General features: G+C 40.7%; 1 protein-coding gene and 1 long non-coding RNA gene across 4 annotated transcripts in view; both read left to right on the forward strand.

Moving 5' to 3' along the window:
• GNAO1 (G protein subunit alpha o1) overlaps positions 1-14,624 on the forward strand; it is a 62,242-nt gene extending 47,618 nt beyond the window's left edge. The window contains exons 4-8 of one of the 3 annotated variants that reach the window (XM_053449314.1): positions 291-451; positions 4,191-4,319; positions 5,195-5,324; positions 8,139-8,292; positions 9,291-10,371. In XM_053449314.1, coding sequence (XP_053305289.1) covers positions 291-451; positions 4,191-4,319; positions 5,195-5,324; positions 8,139-8,292; positions 9,291-9,478 — 762 coding nt within the window. In that variant the 3' untranslated portion in view covers positions 9,479-10,371. Of the gene's footprint in view, positions 1-290; positions 452-4,190; positions 4,320-5,194; positions 5,325-8,138; positions 8,293-9,290; positions 10,372-10,979; positions 11,134-12,552 lie in introns of those variants that run through there. The other 2 variants (XM_053449315.1, XM_053449313.1) reach the window with 2 other exon arrangements.
• LOC128467640 (uncharacterized) lies at positions 6,579-7,139 on the forward strand. The gene is made up of 2 exons (XR_008345741.1): positions 6,579-6,623; positions 6,666-7,139. It is a non-coding gene; the product is annotated as an uncharacterized LOC128467640 (long non-coding RNA).
• Positions 14,625-15,931: the final 1,307 nt, after the last annotated feature.

Here is a 15,931-nt window from a genome sequence, read left to right on the forward strand (position 1 = left end):
AGAAGACATCTTATACACAGGCTTGGAATGATGATGAATAATCTCAATTTCCACAGCATTAGTAACCGCTTCGATTTCATTAATTCTTTGGAGGTAGATTCTTTCCTGTGGTTTGTCTAGAGGTAATTTTGCATACAGTCTGTGAACAGGGTGGTTGAGCCGCTGATTGGCCGTAGAATATGATCCATTGCTTCTTCTAGGTCCTTAGTGCTCTAGAGAGGACCCCTTGTGTACCATTCTTTTTCTGGATCTCCCAGTATATTCAGTTTTTTCATGTTTTCTTTCTACAGGCTGATGCCAAGATGGTGTGTGATGTGGTAAGCCGCATGGAAGACACAGAGCCTTTCTCTCCTGAGCTGCTGTCTGCCATGATGAGACTCTGGGCAGACTCTGGAATACAGGAATGCTTCAACCGATCCCGGGAATACCAGCTTAACGACTCTGCTAAATAGTATGTTACTCTTTTTAATGATAACTTTTTTTTTGTCCGGTGTTACTAGATTCCAAATCTATCATGAATCGGGATTGAGAAAAAGTGACAGGTATTCCTGCAAGTGATAGTGTGTAATTGCCACCATTTATGAACGTGTGTTCTCTCAATAGCTCAGTGCTAAAGCTTTGCCAATCGTTTTATAAACTATAAACTCATTGAATCATCTTTGTAGATCGGGAGTATATGTGTGATACCCTAACAGTCACAGTAGATGTACTTTGTTACTGTTTATTAACATGGTATGGTGCAAATGTTTACTATAAGTCATATGCTTACCTCTTTTTTTCCGCCTTTCTTTCTTTTCTCTTGGCCCTTCTCATTTAGAAGTTACCACCAGCTTAGAGTGGATAGGCCAAGTGTCACCGCTTTCAACAGGGTGGTTTGGTTACCTATGAGCAGGAGTCTGGTTTTAATCTTTGTATATACACCAAGCTTTTTTTATTTTATTAAATCATTGATAGACTTTCCATCATATTTGTTTCTGTGTAGCCTTTTTTTTCCATATGGTGGTTGATGGCTCCATAACTGGCATATTATCCACAGGGTATACCTGGGGGATTATTGCTGGATCTTGCTTATGTTTTAATCAATGTAAGGTACTTAAGGGGTTGTTATTTCAGTGCTGGAGGCTACATGAACCCCTTCCTTCCCTCTCTCGTTCCTCTCTGTGTCTCACTCCTTGTTGTCAGACGTAGAGAAGAAAGCTGTCCGCCCTGTTATTTTTATGCTGGTGGCTGTTCCGTGCCATGAGCCAATCCCTCCGCTTCTCAGTAAATCCCTGGTTTCCATAGAAACCCCAAGATCTTTCAGTACCATGGCTGCTCTCTATTGCTGGTTTATGTCAAGAAATGTGCATGAATCTGTTTTTATGGCTGCAAGTGATATAATGCGTGTCAGTAAATTAATACATGTCTATGCGTATCTGTCATTAAACAATCACTTTAAATTTCAGTGCAGATTTGTGACGCGATTCCAAAAAAAAAAAAAAGACTTGGACCCACTGGCTTAAACCCTCATGATACACAGTGGCTGTTTTGAATCCATATTTAGGAAAACTATTTAAACCCAGATGGAGAATGATTGCCCCTAGTCAATTAGAACATAGAATCTTCCCCACAGCCAAAACAAAACAGGATTTGAAGTGGCATTCCTTCAACTTAGACACTATTTTTGGGCCCAATAGAGGAGGGAGCTCTGCCAGGAGCAGTGCGAGAATTATAACTGAATTTCTCTTCTTGTGGAAGAGACAATCCAAGAAATATAAGCCGTTATCCCCGCCATACTTCAAGGAGCTGAAAGCATTGTGCGCACCGCTCTAATAACATTTGAAGAACATCTGCTGGAAAGAGCTGTATGGATTCAAGGATTCAGCTCAACCTCGAGTGTAGTGATAAAGTTCTGATCAGTAACGCGGTACAGGTGTTGATGGAAGGTGCATGCAGTAGATTATGGAAGTGTGTATAAAAGAATCAGCTACACGCCAGCTGAGTCACTCGGCAAAGGGAAAAGACGTCCTTGGAGGTGTAGATGATTCAAGTAATAGCAAATAGCAGAGAAAATGGACATTCAGCTGGCACTGGTGGAAAGCACAGTTCAGCCTTGTCTTTCTAAGGGTCGTGTCCCCTGTATCTTTCCTAGTGGTACGTTAGTCATGACCATTTTTAGCCCAGGGATGAGGAACGGGTGTTAGGAGCCAAAGTAAAACTCTAAAGCCAGAGATGCCCACCGGGGACGTGATCTCTGCGAGCCATTAACTTTACTTAAGGCCCTGTTGGCTCTTTGAATGTACTGCAGCTTGTGAAGGCACCAGTACCTGGTTCACGTCTTCCATGCACCCAGATGCAAATACTGATGATGCTCGCCCATATAAATCTTAACAAACATGAGCAGAAAATGAATGTAATGATTTGAAAATTAGCAGAACTAAGACAGGAGCAGGGAGAAGATGAGCAGGAGCGGTTGGCGCTGGTGCTAAAGCCCCATCCCTTTCTGCCTCCATTGGCCAGCAGATTCTGTAGCCCTGATACAAAGAAGAAACATATTTAACAAAGGCCATTTATACACACATTATTGATATTTTTCCTTTATCCTATGTTTGGCACCCCTTAGCAGCACTTTTCTTATATGGCTTAACCCAATCGGAGCTAGTATTGCGGGCTGCTAATAGGCTGTTATAAATTGGCGCTCGTCGACTTGTGTATGAAGACGTTAGGGTTCACTTTTTTCGTGGTAGTGATTCATGGTGTGAGTATGCATGTCTCTAGTGATCCCCCTAGCATCTGTGCTCTGCCAAATTAATGCTCCTAATGAATACATCAGAAATTCAGGATAATTAGAGGAGCGGGCACTGGTGCCAAAAAATATGCTTGGGGACTGATCTATCTGCTACATAATCCAGGGATATTGTGGAGCATTACAGGGTGGATGGTGTAGTTGGCATGGCCATGACCTACAAGCTGTTCACTCTGTAATTCACCACCTGGCACATCAGAGGAGCAAGGAAGATGTACAATGAGGTAGAAATGGTGTAACAATTTAATGGACTCAAGATCTTTGAGATCCCATCACGGTCTGTAGGTCTACCAGAAAACATGAACGGATATGTATATCTAGAATCAGAATGACCATGAGACTGGCCAGCGGGAACCCTTGGCAAGAGAAAGCCATGCCCTAGTGTGCCCTACCTTTTCTGGGTCCAGAAATGTTAAAGAGTGGCACCATTATCTTTCATATGTCCTTTTGTGACTTAAAATCCCTTTATGTCCATGCCTCCCCTAGTCATCTGGAAATGCCATATGTTTCATATAAATATGTATGCCTTAAGGTATGCACATAGTTGCATATTTACAGTATTGGCTTTAGCGCAGTTTATACATTTATGTATATGTATTATGTGTATTTTTCTATATAATTTTTTAAACATCTTTGTTGTTCTACATACACATATATACATTAGTCGAAACATTACTGTCAACACAAAATAATTGTATTCAGCTAATGAAATCTGGTTACACTGGATGAGATAAGGAACAAATCCAATCTTCCAACTATTTTGTGAATGAATGAATGCATGTTTGTCCTATACATTAGCTGTATAATTAAAATAATGGTACGGTAAAAATTTCTATGTTCTTTTATACAGTAACTAAGGCATTTTTAACACTAATGCATGTTCACTGAATACAGCCCATGAAGGCTTCAAGGAACATGGTTCAGCAAGGTCTCACTTTCCGCTCCTGGAGTTCAGTGTGTATAATAAATAGACCATTGGTAGTATAACGGTCATTCATGTACCTTATAGTACCATAGACTTAGTAACAACAATCCCCAACCCTTTATATCTGTAATGGGCGATTAGTAAATAGAATGCTGCTGAGCTAATGAGTGTAGTGAGGCAGGCTGTTCATATCCCTTTGCTTATACATGCTTCACCCAGTCTGCCTAATTGGCATTGAACAATGTGCTGTGACTGCAACTTGTACTGCTCCCGGAGCCCCCTGCTGCCCACCACATGAAACCAACTCCAACCGTCGTCTGCTTTAATTATGAACATTTTTTTTTAACATTTTATTTTTTATTACATGAAAGTTACAATGGGAAGAAGCCTTTATTATCTTTTAATTACTACAATGTAGTGAGCTGTTTTAATACCTTTTGATTTTTGTAAGACTCTTGTGCTTTTTTTTCCCTTTTCTAGCTACCTAGACAGTTTAGATCGAATCGGAGCTCCGGACTACCAGCCCACAGAGCAAGATATCCTGCGAACCAGAGTGAAGACTACAGGCATAGTAGAAACTCACTTCACATTCAAAAACCTCCATTTCAGGTCAGTTCCGACCCAATCGTATCACCTGTATGACACTGTATAGTGTATAAGGATAAAGAGCCCAAATTAGATACCACAAGTACGTTGGTGGGATCCAGAATAAGGCAGCATGCGTGGGGGGTGGAGGTAGTTAAGTGTGGGCTTATACTAGCACCGTGCATCATATGTCTGCCCATTAGTATTCAAACTTCCATCCAGCAGCCCTAGAAACTTGTGTATATATATACATTAAATGGCAATTTCCCAGTCCATCTGTGTTATGTCTTCAGTCTCAGCAGCCTATCTGCCTATAACAGCACCCACGTCTCTGCATAGCCGTTTGACCTCTGTATGGTAATGGAATCTATTAATTAGGTATAGCGTGCTTTAATCAAGGTGAAATGACAAATTGGAGCAAATGGTTCCAGACATAGCAAAGGGGAGTAATTCATTTTGTTTTGTCTGCTGTAGCTTTTATCATATTAAAAAAGTATAAAACTGTATAAGGTCATATAGCTACTAACACTGGAGGAATTTTATGAACAAGCTTAGAACTATTATCCTTATGTCTTATCAGTGTCTTCTGCTTAGAACACAGAGTTCTAAGGGTACATTAGTCAATTTAATTGTGGGTGTTTATCTTTTTTTATATCCCTTGAGAAACATTGTCTTACTGTCATAATTTGCTATGATGCTGTCACCACTTAACTGGACTCTGTTTGGCCATCCCTGTCCTCACATATGACATTTTTTATATTTTTTGGAACACCATCTGCTATATATTTATTTACGAACTATGATAGTGTGCTTTAAATATAGAACGGCCCTTGTGCCAAGTTTAATCTTTGTAGGGTTGTTTGAAATCATTGATGACTGTGGACCTTTGTACCCCGCAGGCTGTTTGATGTTGGAGGACAGCGATCAGAACGTAAGAAATGGATCCACTGTTTTGAAGACGTGACAGCCATCATCTTTTGTGTGGCTCTGAGCGGGTACGATCAGGTTCTTCACGAAGACGAAACTACGGTAAGTACAGGGGGTTTACACCTAGGTTATAAGGTCTCAGCTCCCGGTGATCTCCTGTCCTCCTCTTGAATGCTGGAGTTAAGCTCCTAATGTGCCGTTTGCTTGAAAGTGTATTCTAATTGTATTCTATTATTTCTGTTATGTATACAATGTTCTATGCGTGGTTGCACCTCTTGTTACATAATTAGTCAAGCAACTATGACTGAATTTAGGGGGTTCTCAAGCCCTGAGTATGACTCTTATGGAATATATATAGCGTCAGCAGGGCTCTGGTATGTTACAAGAATGGTGAAATTAATAGTACTTCAGACTATGGCAGTTCTGCCATCTTGTGTTTAGTAGACTGTAGATTAGGAACAAACAATACTGTCATATCTTATAAAATTGACCTAGTTGAGGGTAAGGTAGTATCTGCCCTGCTCTGCCTCTACACGGCAGAATGTCCCCACTTGTCGACTACAGTCAATTACACTTCTAGTGCCTGGGCATGGTTGGCATCACATTGTCCAGGTCATGGCTCCCGTATTACTGTTGTACACCGGTAACTTTGTTCCTACCAGCATCTGAAACGTCCAATTGTATTTTGCCCCAGTTTTTGATTCTTTTTGGGTGTTTTTATACCAACTATGGAGCTTTTGACGAGAATACTGTAGTTATTAGCTTAATACCCAAAAGTAGCCATGCCTGCTCCTTGAGCTGTTCAGTCACCAAGAAGTAAGGTACAGCCTGACTTTAACGTGCTAATGGACTTCACAGTTTCAGCCCTCTAAAACTGGATACACTTGTTTCAAGGAGCCAGGTATGACATCGTCTGAGAAATTCAGAGAAACACATAAGCTGGTGATTTGTTTGATTGTAAACGGTTACATTACATGCTCGGTGTCTAAGAACATCATCCCTTTTACCAAACATTACTGTAGCTGACCTTTATCCTGTAACATTACACCTGTTGTGTCTGTCACGGGTAAATAGTGGAAATATAACATATCTGAGCCTTACAGAGACTAGAGAATTGTACTCCTAACCTTATGTACACACTGTGGATGGAAGTCATGTACTGCCTGCGTAACCTGTGTTTGATTAAAAAAAAATAACCCACAATTCTATTTTTTCTACAGTGCACTGTTGGTTTTTATTTATTTATTTTTTAATGAACCGATGTGTAATTTTCCATGGGGAAAAAAATGTTTTTAGGTTGACGGAGACAGAATGTGAACTTGTCAAAACACATTTCCTGATTTAATACATTTATTCTAACATCTGTACTGCTGGCTTGCACGTCTTTCTTTGCTCTGCGTGGTTGCAACCTGGCAGAGATTTGCAGTCTTGTTTTACCGCCAGAGATCCTGCACTAACCTCCAGCTATAGCCATTCCCGGTGCGACCGGCAGCACGCCATTAACCGCCTGAACTCTTTGGTTTGCTTCGTTCTTGTGATCACTTGCTTTCCGCTCTCTTGGTGTTGCTGGAGAATTATCTACAAAGTCCTTTCTCTCCAAACACTTCTGCATCTTCAGTACCTTTTCTCCTTCTGCCGTCCGATCCTTTCTAACAAAGTCACAATATCCAGCAATACATCAAACAGGTATGAATTCTCATGTTAAGTCCGTAGTATTTGAAAGCAGAGGTGGGCTGTAACCTCCCAGGAAGATGGTGTCCTGAGTAAAGCTTGTCCATGAATCAAAACATTTGGTTCCCAAGATGTGGTCCGTTTTTGAGTCTGTAGTGACCTCTAGTCTGTGTCCATACTGGATATCCATTGACCGCTGTGTCTCGGTGCTTATGCTCTATTCCCTGCCAACAGCAAACATAAAAATTATATAGAAAATCTAAGCAGACACTCAAGGCAAGTCGTTTCCAAGGTTACAACTCACCTTCTGACTTCAAACTTGTCATTAATTCCAAGACCTCATTTGTCTTGAATTAATGTATCAAAAATAAATTACCGAGGCTCCGCGTGTCCATCCAGTCTCACAGAGTGCATAAACTGATTTGGAAACCCATCAATAAATCTTCATCCCAACAACTCATACATGGCATTAGTCAATGTAGTAATTATGTAACTGCTTATTAGAAGAAAAAATCTTTGTGACATGTTTTTTTAGTCTTCGCTTATGGACTACTGTGAGAGTAAATGTGAGCTAGAACGAGGAATAGTGTTTCAGAGAAGAGAGAAAAGATAATAGGAGTATAAGAGAGTGAAGTGACCCCACAAAGCAGTCACAGGAAGAGGAGGGGATGGTTAAAGCATAGAAGAGTTTAGACCACAATGAATGAAACATTGTTATTGGATAAAGTGGTGATACAAAGCCGTCTTCTGCTTTACAGAGAGTTGGTCCAGGTACTTATTGGCCAAGCCCAAGGACCTTCAGTCCCATGTCACTCTTACTCCAGTATTAAGTGTAGAAGGAAGAACTACCAGTAGTTGGGGTATTCAAGTAAAATAGGTGTATTTTATCATCAGTTAACTACTCCAAGGAGACTGAGCACGTGAGCATTTAAGAATGTTTAACATTGGATGGATGCTGTGGATAGCCATAAACGGCCAACACTATATAGCTTTATCCCTTGTTACTTATGACCAGGTAATGGCTGATATGTTAATCGTACCATAGCTGGTGACATTATCTAGACAGACTGAGCAATTGATTGAGAGGGATGAGGTTGTGGAACAGTTTGCAACCGAAAAACAACATGCAGAGCGATCATTATCAGATTGAAGAAATGACAAGAAGTCTCCAGCGCCACAGCTCTGCGCAGCAGGGTGGATTGTGCCGTGGGCTTGTGTGATGTGCGGCTTTTATTTTTGTTACAGAACCGGATGCATGAATCCCTCAAACTGTTTGACTCCATCTGTAACAACAAGTGGTTCACAGATACATCCATCATCCTATTCCTGAATAAGAAGGATATCTTCCAGGAGAAAATCAGGCGTTCTCCTCTAACTATCTGCTTCCCGGATTACACAGGTACACACACACACACACACACGCCAGAAATATACACACCTGTCGGGAATATGTCATCTGGCCTGCTCCCATAAACCTATTTAAACATAAAACACAATGACTGCAGGGCTGCTAATATTTCAACCGTAGGAGCCGATAAAAGCCCAGGGAGTTAGTCCACTAATATTAATGTCCTCAAAAGACAACACGACTACTACGATTTGTGTAATTGTACCCTTACAAAAAATTACTGCAGTTTTTCTGCAGTTTTTTGGACATGAAAAAACTGCAATACTGTACTTTTACTGCAGTATTACTGCACGTTTACTGCAGTTTTACTGCATTTGTACTTCACTGTACTGCATTATTACTGCACATTTACTGCGCTTTTTTTTTTTACTGCAATTATACTGCATTGTACTTCAATGTACTGCAGCTTTATTGCATTTGTACTTCCGTACAAAAATAACTGCAGTACAACTGCAGTACAGTGAAGTACAAATGCAGTAAAACTGCAGTAAATGTGCAGTAATACTGCAGTAAAAGTGCAGTATTGCAGTTTTTTCATGTCCAAAAAACTGCAGTATTACTTCAGAAAAACTGCAGTAATTTTTTCGTAAGGGTAAACTTAATGCACAAAAAAATGGGAAGTACACTTCAAAAATAAAGCACGTTGAGGGCAGCTCCCTCAGCGACACCCCGTGTACTCCTAATGTTACAATTTAGAACACAGCATCACTTTATTATTGGGCACATACACCTTCAATTATTTGTATCGTATCATTGAGGGTGTATGTAAACGTGTACAGATGTAAAAAGCACACTTCCGTCCCTAAACAGGAACTTAGTCAGTAATAGGTACATGGCATGAGACTACTGTTAAACACATTGCCAAAAGACAGTTAATACCCGATTCCACCCTGATTCCACCCTGACATAGGAGCATTGATTTTACTGACCTTTTCTGTTCTATATAAACCCTTCTGTTCCTGTCTCACTCCACACTTTTCCTGCTCCAGGTCCCAGCTCGTTCACTGAAGCCGTGGCTTACATCCAACACCAGTACGAAAGCCGGAGCAAGTCTCCCAACAAGGAGATTTACACCCACATCACATGTGCCACCGATACCAACAACATTCAGTTTGTGTTTGACGCCGTCACAGACGTCATCATTGCCAATAACCTGCGCGGTTGTGGCCTGTACTGAACAGTGAGCTGTGTCGCAGAGATGTGGCCCTGGAGCGCTGGGAAGCCACCTTTTGCCCGCCAGGCCTAAGCAGATCTCCCTACCACCTCTGGTTACACTCACTTGGACAGTGTTGTCACTCTGTGTGTTTAAATGTACTTGCGTGTGTGTTCTTCAGATGTCTAGAGAGAAAGCATACATCAACGACTAGAATCTGTATGCAGGGTTCTCTGTAAGGCTCAGATATTGTGTCCTGACCCACGGGGGTCCTCATCACGCGTCCTGTATGTGTATATAACCATGTTTCCAGGTCTTTCAATACCTTTAATTTAATCACCGTGCCCATCCAGTATTTCCCTAGAAAGACAAAATGCATAAAGTTAGGTGTAAGCCAACTCCGGACTATCTGCCCAGTCCTGCCAACTTGTCTGTCTACATCCCGGGTATCAGAAGTGTTGCAGATGATGAATACGTCTCCCCCAGTTACATTGTTTAAGTGCCAAAATCATTGTGCAGGAACCCTCTGTCACCGTTGTCAATAATCGGGTAAGCGGTGACTGGGTCGATGTGGTGTGCATATTATCTTTCTTACTGAAGTGGTGTTTATTGCAGAGTTTAAAAAAAATCCAAACTTTGAATGCAGTAGTGAAATATTTTGTAGAGACTTCCACTAACTCGTTATCTTTGGAGCAGCAGAGGTGGACAAATGGGTCACACTGCTCTCCGAGAGTGAATTTACTAAAAGTGCCTTCTAGTCCGTCTTTGCCGACGTAATGTGAATAAGAAACTTTGTTGCTGCAGAAATATGGCTGGATTGTGAAGACACACTTGCCATTAATGAATGTAGAGATTATTTATATATATTTTGGAGTACTCGTGGCATCGCACTTGTGAATAAAGCCTTAATTACATTACTGGAGAGTGTCTCTTAGTAGGGTGGCTGCCAAGAGGAGCCGAGGTAGGGGTTTTGTCCTTTCCTATCTATTACTATGACATAGGAACATCTGCACTGTTGTGTTGTAGCAATGGATGTTGTGTATCAGGATGTGTATCAGTGCCATGCCAATACCGTGTAAGACGACTTATTATTCCAAACGGTAAAAGGTAGTAATTGCACTCTACAAAGATCAAGCTCTGTATGTGGACGGCGAACTGTGATCTTCCACTGGAGGAATGATTTGCTTTGAATACACAAACGCGTATAAAGCAAAATGTTTTTGAATGAACAGTCATGTATGTCAATGTGTGAAGGATCAGAGATCACCGGGAAGAGTAAAGGTAATAATTTGAGCCCATCAGCGGAACGGTGTTGACCTTTATATTTATTAAACCATGTAACATACCGGGGGTTTGCTCTGTACGTTGATTAACCCGTTAGTTCACATACATGTAGCTACTAATTGCTTTCCTTCTTTTTTCCTTTGTTTTTACACTGGTAACCATTCCTCTCTCCTCAGCCTAACTCCTTTTTCTCCTTTCTTTCTGTCCTTCGCCTCCTCTCTCTACTGCCTCCTCGCTCCAGAACCGGATGCACGAGTCTCTAATGCTCTTCGACTCGATTTGTAACAACAAGTTCTTCATAGACACATCCATCATTCTCTTCCTCAACAAGAAGGACCTTTTTGCAGAAAAGATCAAAAAGTCTCCATTGTCCATCTGCTTCCCGGAGTACACAGGTGAGAGCAAAGTATGATCGTGTCTTGCTATATTATGGTTCACCAGTATGCCCTCCATTCTCTAGCAGTTGGCTTGGCAGCTTACTATCAAACCTAAGTGCCCAAATAAACCTGACAAATCTAACATATTATGCTCCAAGTTTATAGGTCCGTTCAGATGCATTGTTTCCCTGTGTATCGTAAAAAGGTCCAACCCTGGAGTGTTGTCCTGACCATGCGTAATGCATAATAAATGTGGGGCTGTCTTATACAGGACCAGTTCAGTCCTTCTAGGAGAAGCTTTTTGGGATTGGCATTAATAGTGTTAAGGAAGTGAATTTAAATGCCCATCTCTCCTGCAAACGTTTGGTTTAGTGAACCCCACCAAAGACTTTCGATAGGCTACAGTGTTTTTTTTAACCTAATGTGTCATGTTCCTATATATACAGCATCATAATCAACGTAATTAAATGAAACCATAACATTAATGTAAGTTCCCTGCTAATGTGAATGTAGAGTGACCTTGCAGAGGTCTGATGGGATCTATCCGCAGGTTAAGTGCTCCAGCACCCTCTGGTTTTGTACGGGGCGCAGGAAGGCAGTTTTATTTTTGTAATTGCTGAGGAAAGAGAGAATAAACTTGCTGCTAGCAGGTATGTAGCTTAAGACTTAGGGTATGTCTTGCAGGAGAGCTGTGCAGGTCACCCGAGGACATGATCTCTTAAAGGCATTAACAGTGTATACCGTCATAACTATTTAAGCCTTAAAGATCTCATATGTGAGGGTGTTAAATACTGTAAATTACCAGTCATGCTACACCAGTCACTGGGCCTTCCGAAGTCAAATTCATAAAAGTGGTTAATACCTTAATTGCTGTCTCTATTAATCTTTATGATCTAATAATTGCCGTCACGTTACTCATCGTAACTGACTGGATCGGCTACAGTCCCTTGCACTCCATAGAACTTGCAGTCTTGTGTTGAGTGGTCATAGTTGTTGTTGTTGGGCTGATTATTCATTTCCCTTATCCTGGTTCTTCTTACAATTTACCTTTCCTCTTCTGGTCTATATTTGTTTTCAACCATCATTTTTACCCTAGGATACACGCTGGGGCAACCAGATAAAAGAGCTTAAGATAACGTAATATAAAGTATTATTACCTGGCTCTGAGGGTGGTGGATCCATGCCGGCTTGCCTTCGGCAGGTGCTGTTGAAATCTGAAGAAGTGCACGGCCTAGGCAAAAGGTTATAATGAATGTAAATCGAGGGCGAGGGTGTGCAACAGATTAGAAGGACTATATCTTATTTTCTGTGACATCCATGTGTCCCCTCCGGCTTATATTATTAATTCATTATGTTCCTCTAACCCCAAGAAGAGACCAAGAAATTGCAAATACCTTTTGAAGACCTTCACGCCTTTTCCTTGTGACTCTCTTGCAGGCCCAAACACTTACGAAGATGCTGCAGCTTATATACAAGCACAATTTGAGAGCAAGAACCGCTCTCCAAACAAGGAGATTTACTGTCACATGACCTGCGCCACGGATACGAATAACATCCAGGTGGTATTTGACGCCGTCACCGACATCATCATTGCCAACAATCTCAGAGGCTGCGGCTTGTACTGATTCCTCTGTATAGCAAATTTATCTGCTGGTGAAAAAAAAAACCACAAAAAAAACGCAAGTTGGTAAACAGAGAAGGCAAAACGAAACACACACACATATATATATATATATATAAATATATATATATATAAACCAATCTTTTTATTTTGTCTCAAAGAGCTGTCAACAGAACAGATTGTCCGCAGCTCTTGTGCTCCCCAAGTATAAGATCCTTGATTTTTAAGGATCGCTTTTAAAGCCTGATCCTTTAACCCCATCAGTGCTGAGATGTGAATTGCCGCTGGTCCTAACCAGGGCTGAAGAGGGTTATAACATATCTTTGATGAAAGGTAAACGATATTCTGTTTTTAAATCAACTTTTTTATTTTGTGTGTTTCTCTCAAATATCACACGCGCGCACACAGGGACCTATTTAAACAATCAGGTTGATCTATTCTGTTCAGCTCTTGGGTTACAAAACAAATCAATGTAAAAAAAAAAGAAAAAAAAAATGTAAAAAAAAAAAATCCAAACCAGGTAGATGTGTTTGTGAGACTCGCAGGACAGCGCACTCAACCTTTTGTGGGTGCTCTTTCTGAATGAGGGTCTTTTGAGGGATCAGTGGTAACCCCTCTAGTCTGTGTAACGTTAAGCAGCGGGTCCCACTTGTCTTGAAAAAGGTATCAGTGCCAACCCAAACTGCGGAGCGGGGGGGGAACAGCCTGCAGATAAAGGGGGGAAACCCGCGCTTGCTGTCCCTCCGTGCTCCACACTGTTCTATGGACCCTCAAATTGACGTTCTGCAGGTAGCATGACCTTTGGCCTTTGTAAAAACACAGCCTTCCTTAAAGTTGATGTGTTATGTTATCACTGGATTAGTGGATGCATAGAATGCTGTAAATCTGGTTTAGCTAAGTCTGTACATTTAGAAGAAACTAAACAGTTTTTTTCCCCATGTGCTTGTAGCTTTATGACACCTTCCTTATTATTCTCTTTTTTTTTTGGGACTATTTTTCCTTTCCTCACACTATTTGCAAAATGACATCATAACTCTATGTAACCCTTTCACTGGTGGAAAGGCCAGCACAGCTTCCAACAAAGAACGGGTTCATGGAAATCCATGTAATACATTTTTTTTGTTTGTTTTTTTTTGTTGTTGGAAGGGGGACAGGACTTGATTTATTTCTGTTGGACTTGTAACCCTGCGTAGAATAATATATATATATATTCTCAAACACAAAATGGAGAATTTTCCAGGGTAATTAAAATGTACAGATCTAATGTCTGATTAGGTTTCCATGCTCTGAACTCTGTACCATGCACTCTCTGAGTTTGTATAGAAAAAGCACAGCTCTCACTTACCTCCAGCTGCCCAAATATTTTGCCCTTTAGACATTTTGCTCGGAATTCCGTATATTACAATCCGAAAGGCTCAGTTACTTTCCAGCCTCCTTTACTTTCCCAAGTGAATGCTTTGTGCTGCTTTTTTCCTCCCCTCCCTTCCTTTTAGTGAATGGTGTTTTTTCCTCTCATGTGGGATGTTTGTGCTGCGAAAAAAAAATGGAAAAAAAAAAAACACGTAAAAAAAAAACAAAAAAAAAAATTTCAAATTTAATCGAATGTAGTGTTTACATTAAATCCACAGTTTTCATGACCAAACCTTTGTCATTTCTACTTTGATTAGAATTCAGACTTCTTCACCATTTCACTTGCAAACTGAAGAAGAACGGTCACAAATGTTAAAGAAAAAAAAATAAATAAAAAATGATGAATCAATAAATGAACGAGAAATGAAGCTGAGGTGTGTTCCTTGTATTGCAAAGCGCTCAGTCTGGTGCTGCCAGCGACTCTCGTAACTAATGGAAACTCGTGTGTAGCTTAATAAAGAGAATGTTTGTCTGTACAGCTACGTCTCCAACACTTTACTCTTTTATTACCTTTAAAAGACACATCTTGGTTGTGTATTTCTCTATGGGGGCAAATACTACTCCTCAAGCTCAAGGGCGCAGGACTGGCCATGTCATGTAGGCTTTTTAGTTGGATTTGGGCACCACCGTGGGGTGTTGCGTTCTGTGTCAGGGCATTAAGTGGGTTCTACCTCCTCCAAGAATGGACTTCTACTGGAGACATTGTGGTTACGTAGACAAAGAGCTCCTGGGGCCACCTTTGGAAAGTGCACTCAGTCACCGGTTGATAATGGTGATAGGACCACTTTCCAAACCTGGTACCCTAACACTCACTACACCTACAAAGAAACCCAGAATTCTGTATGTATTTGCATAGATTCTGGCAATGTCTCAACAAGTAGTTTCCCCAATAACTTTAGAACCCTTTTTTATGTCGTTAGTGTTTCATCCTGTGTCTAAATATATATTTATCTAAATTACCAAATATCATAGCCTTACGTTGGTATATAAAACCACAATTTATTTATACCAATAATTCCGTTGGTTGCTACAGTGCTTGCTTCATATTTGATATATGGTATTTAAAAGTAGCAACTCCCTCTATTAAGTAGGCAGGAGAAATATGTTTTTCTAACCATTTTACGCCTTTGTTACAATATAGCACAATACCCGGTATCCACTAATAGCACATTCTGCAGTCATAGCCTATATTATTACAGAACACAAGCCATTCCCTGGCGCAGCTTTAATTAGAGGTATGCTGGGAAAAGTATGTGATAAATGATCATGGTGAAAAGTGCCCGAAAATACTTGCCTTTAATGCCGGTAAATGCACCCAAATATTGCGTTACGCGAACATTACAAAACACTCGATTAGTTAAGCTCCTGGCGGCATCGTATAAATATAAAGCTTTGTACTAGCGTACAGCAGACGTCTCTGCTTCAGCTTGAACGTTCCTTCTAAAGAACAGACCTCTGGTGTCTCCAGAGCTTATGTGGCTCTATATCTCGTATTCTGGCCCAAAGAAAGGCATCATCTTTGGATAAAGACTCCATCTTTTCCTGAACCAATATGGATATATGACGGTGGAGAACACAAAAGAACAATGCTCCGCTTATTGAATCCCGAGTACAAGCAGATACGGCTTCTAGAAAAGGTAAGTGTGTCGGGCAACCCCCAAATGTAAAATGTTCCACCGTTACGTTAAACTGTAACTAAAATCACATATTTCAGAGAATGTATAGTCTACCAGCCAACTAAAGTGAATTGTTTGGAAATAATTTGCTGGAAATCAGTAAAAGCCT

This window comes from Spea bombifrons, chromosome 10 (genome assembly GCF_027358695.1).
Source record: "Spea bombifrons isolate aSpeBom1 chromosome 10, aSpeBom1.2.pri, whole genome shotgun sequence".
NCBI lineage: Eukaryota > Metazoa > Chordata > Amphibia > Anura > Pelobatidae > Spea > Spea bombifrons.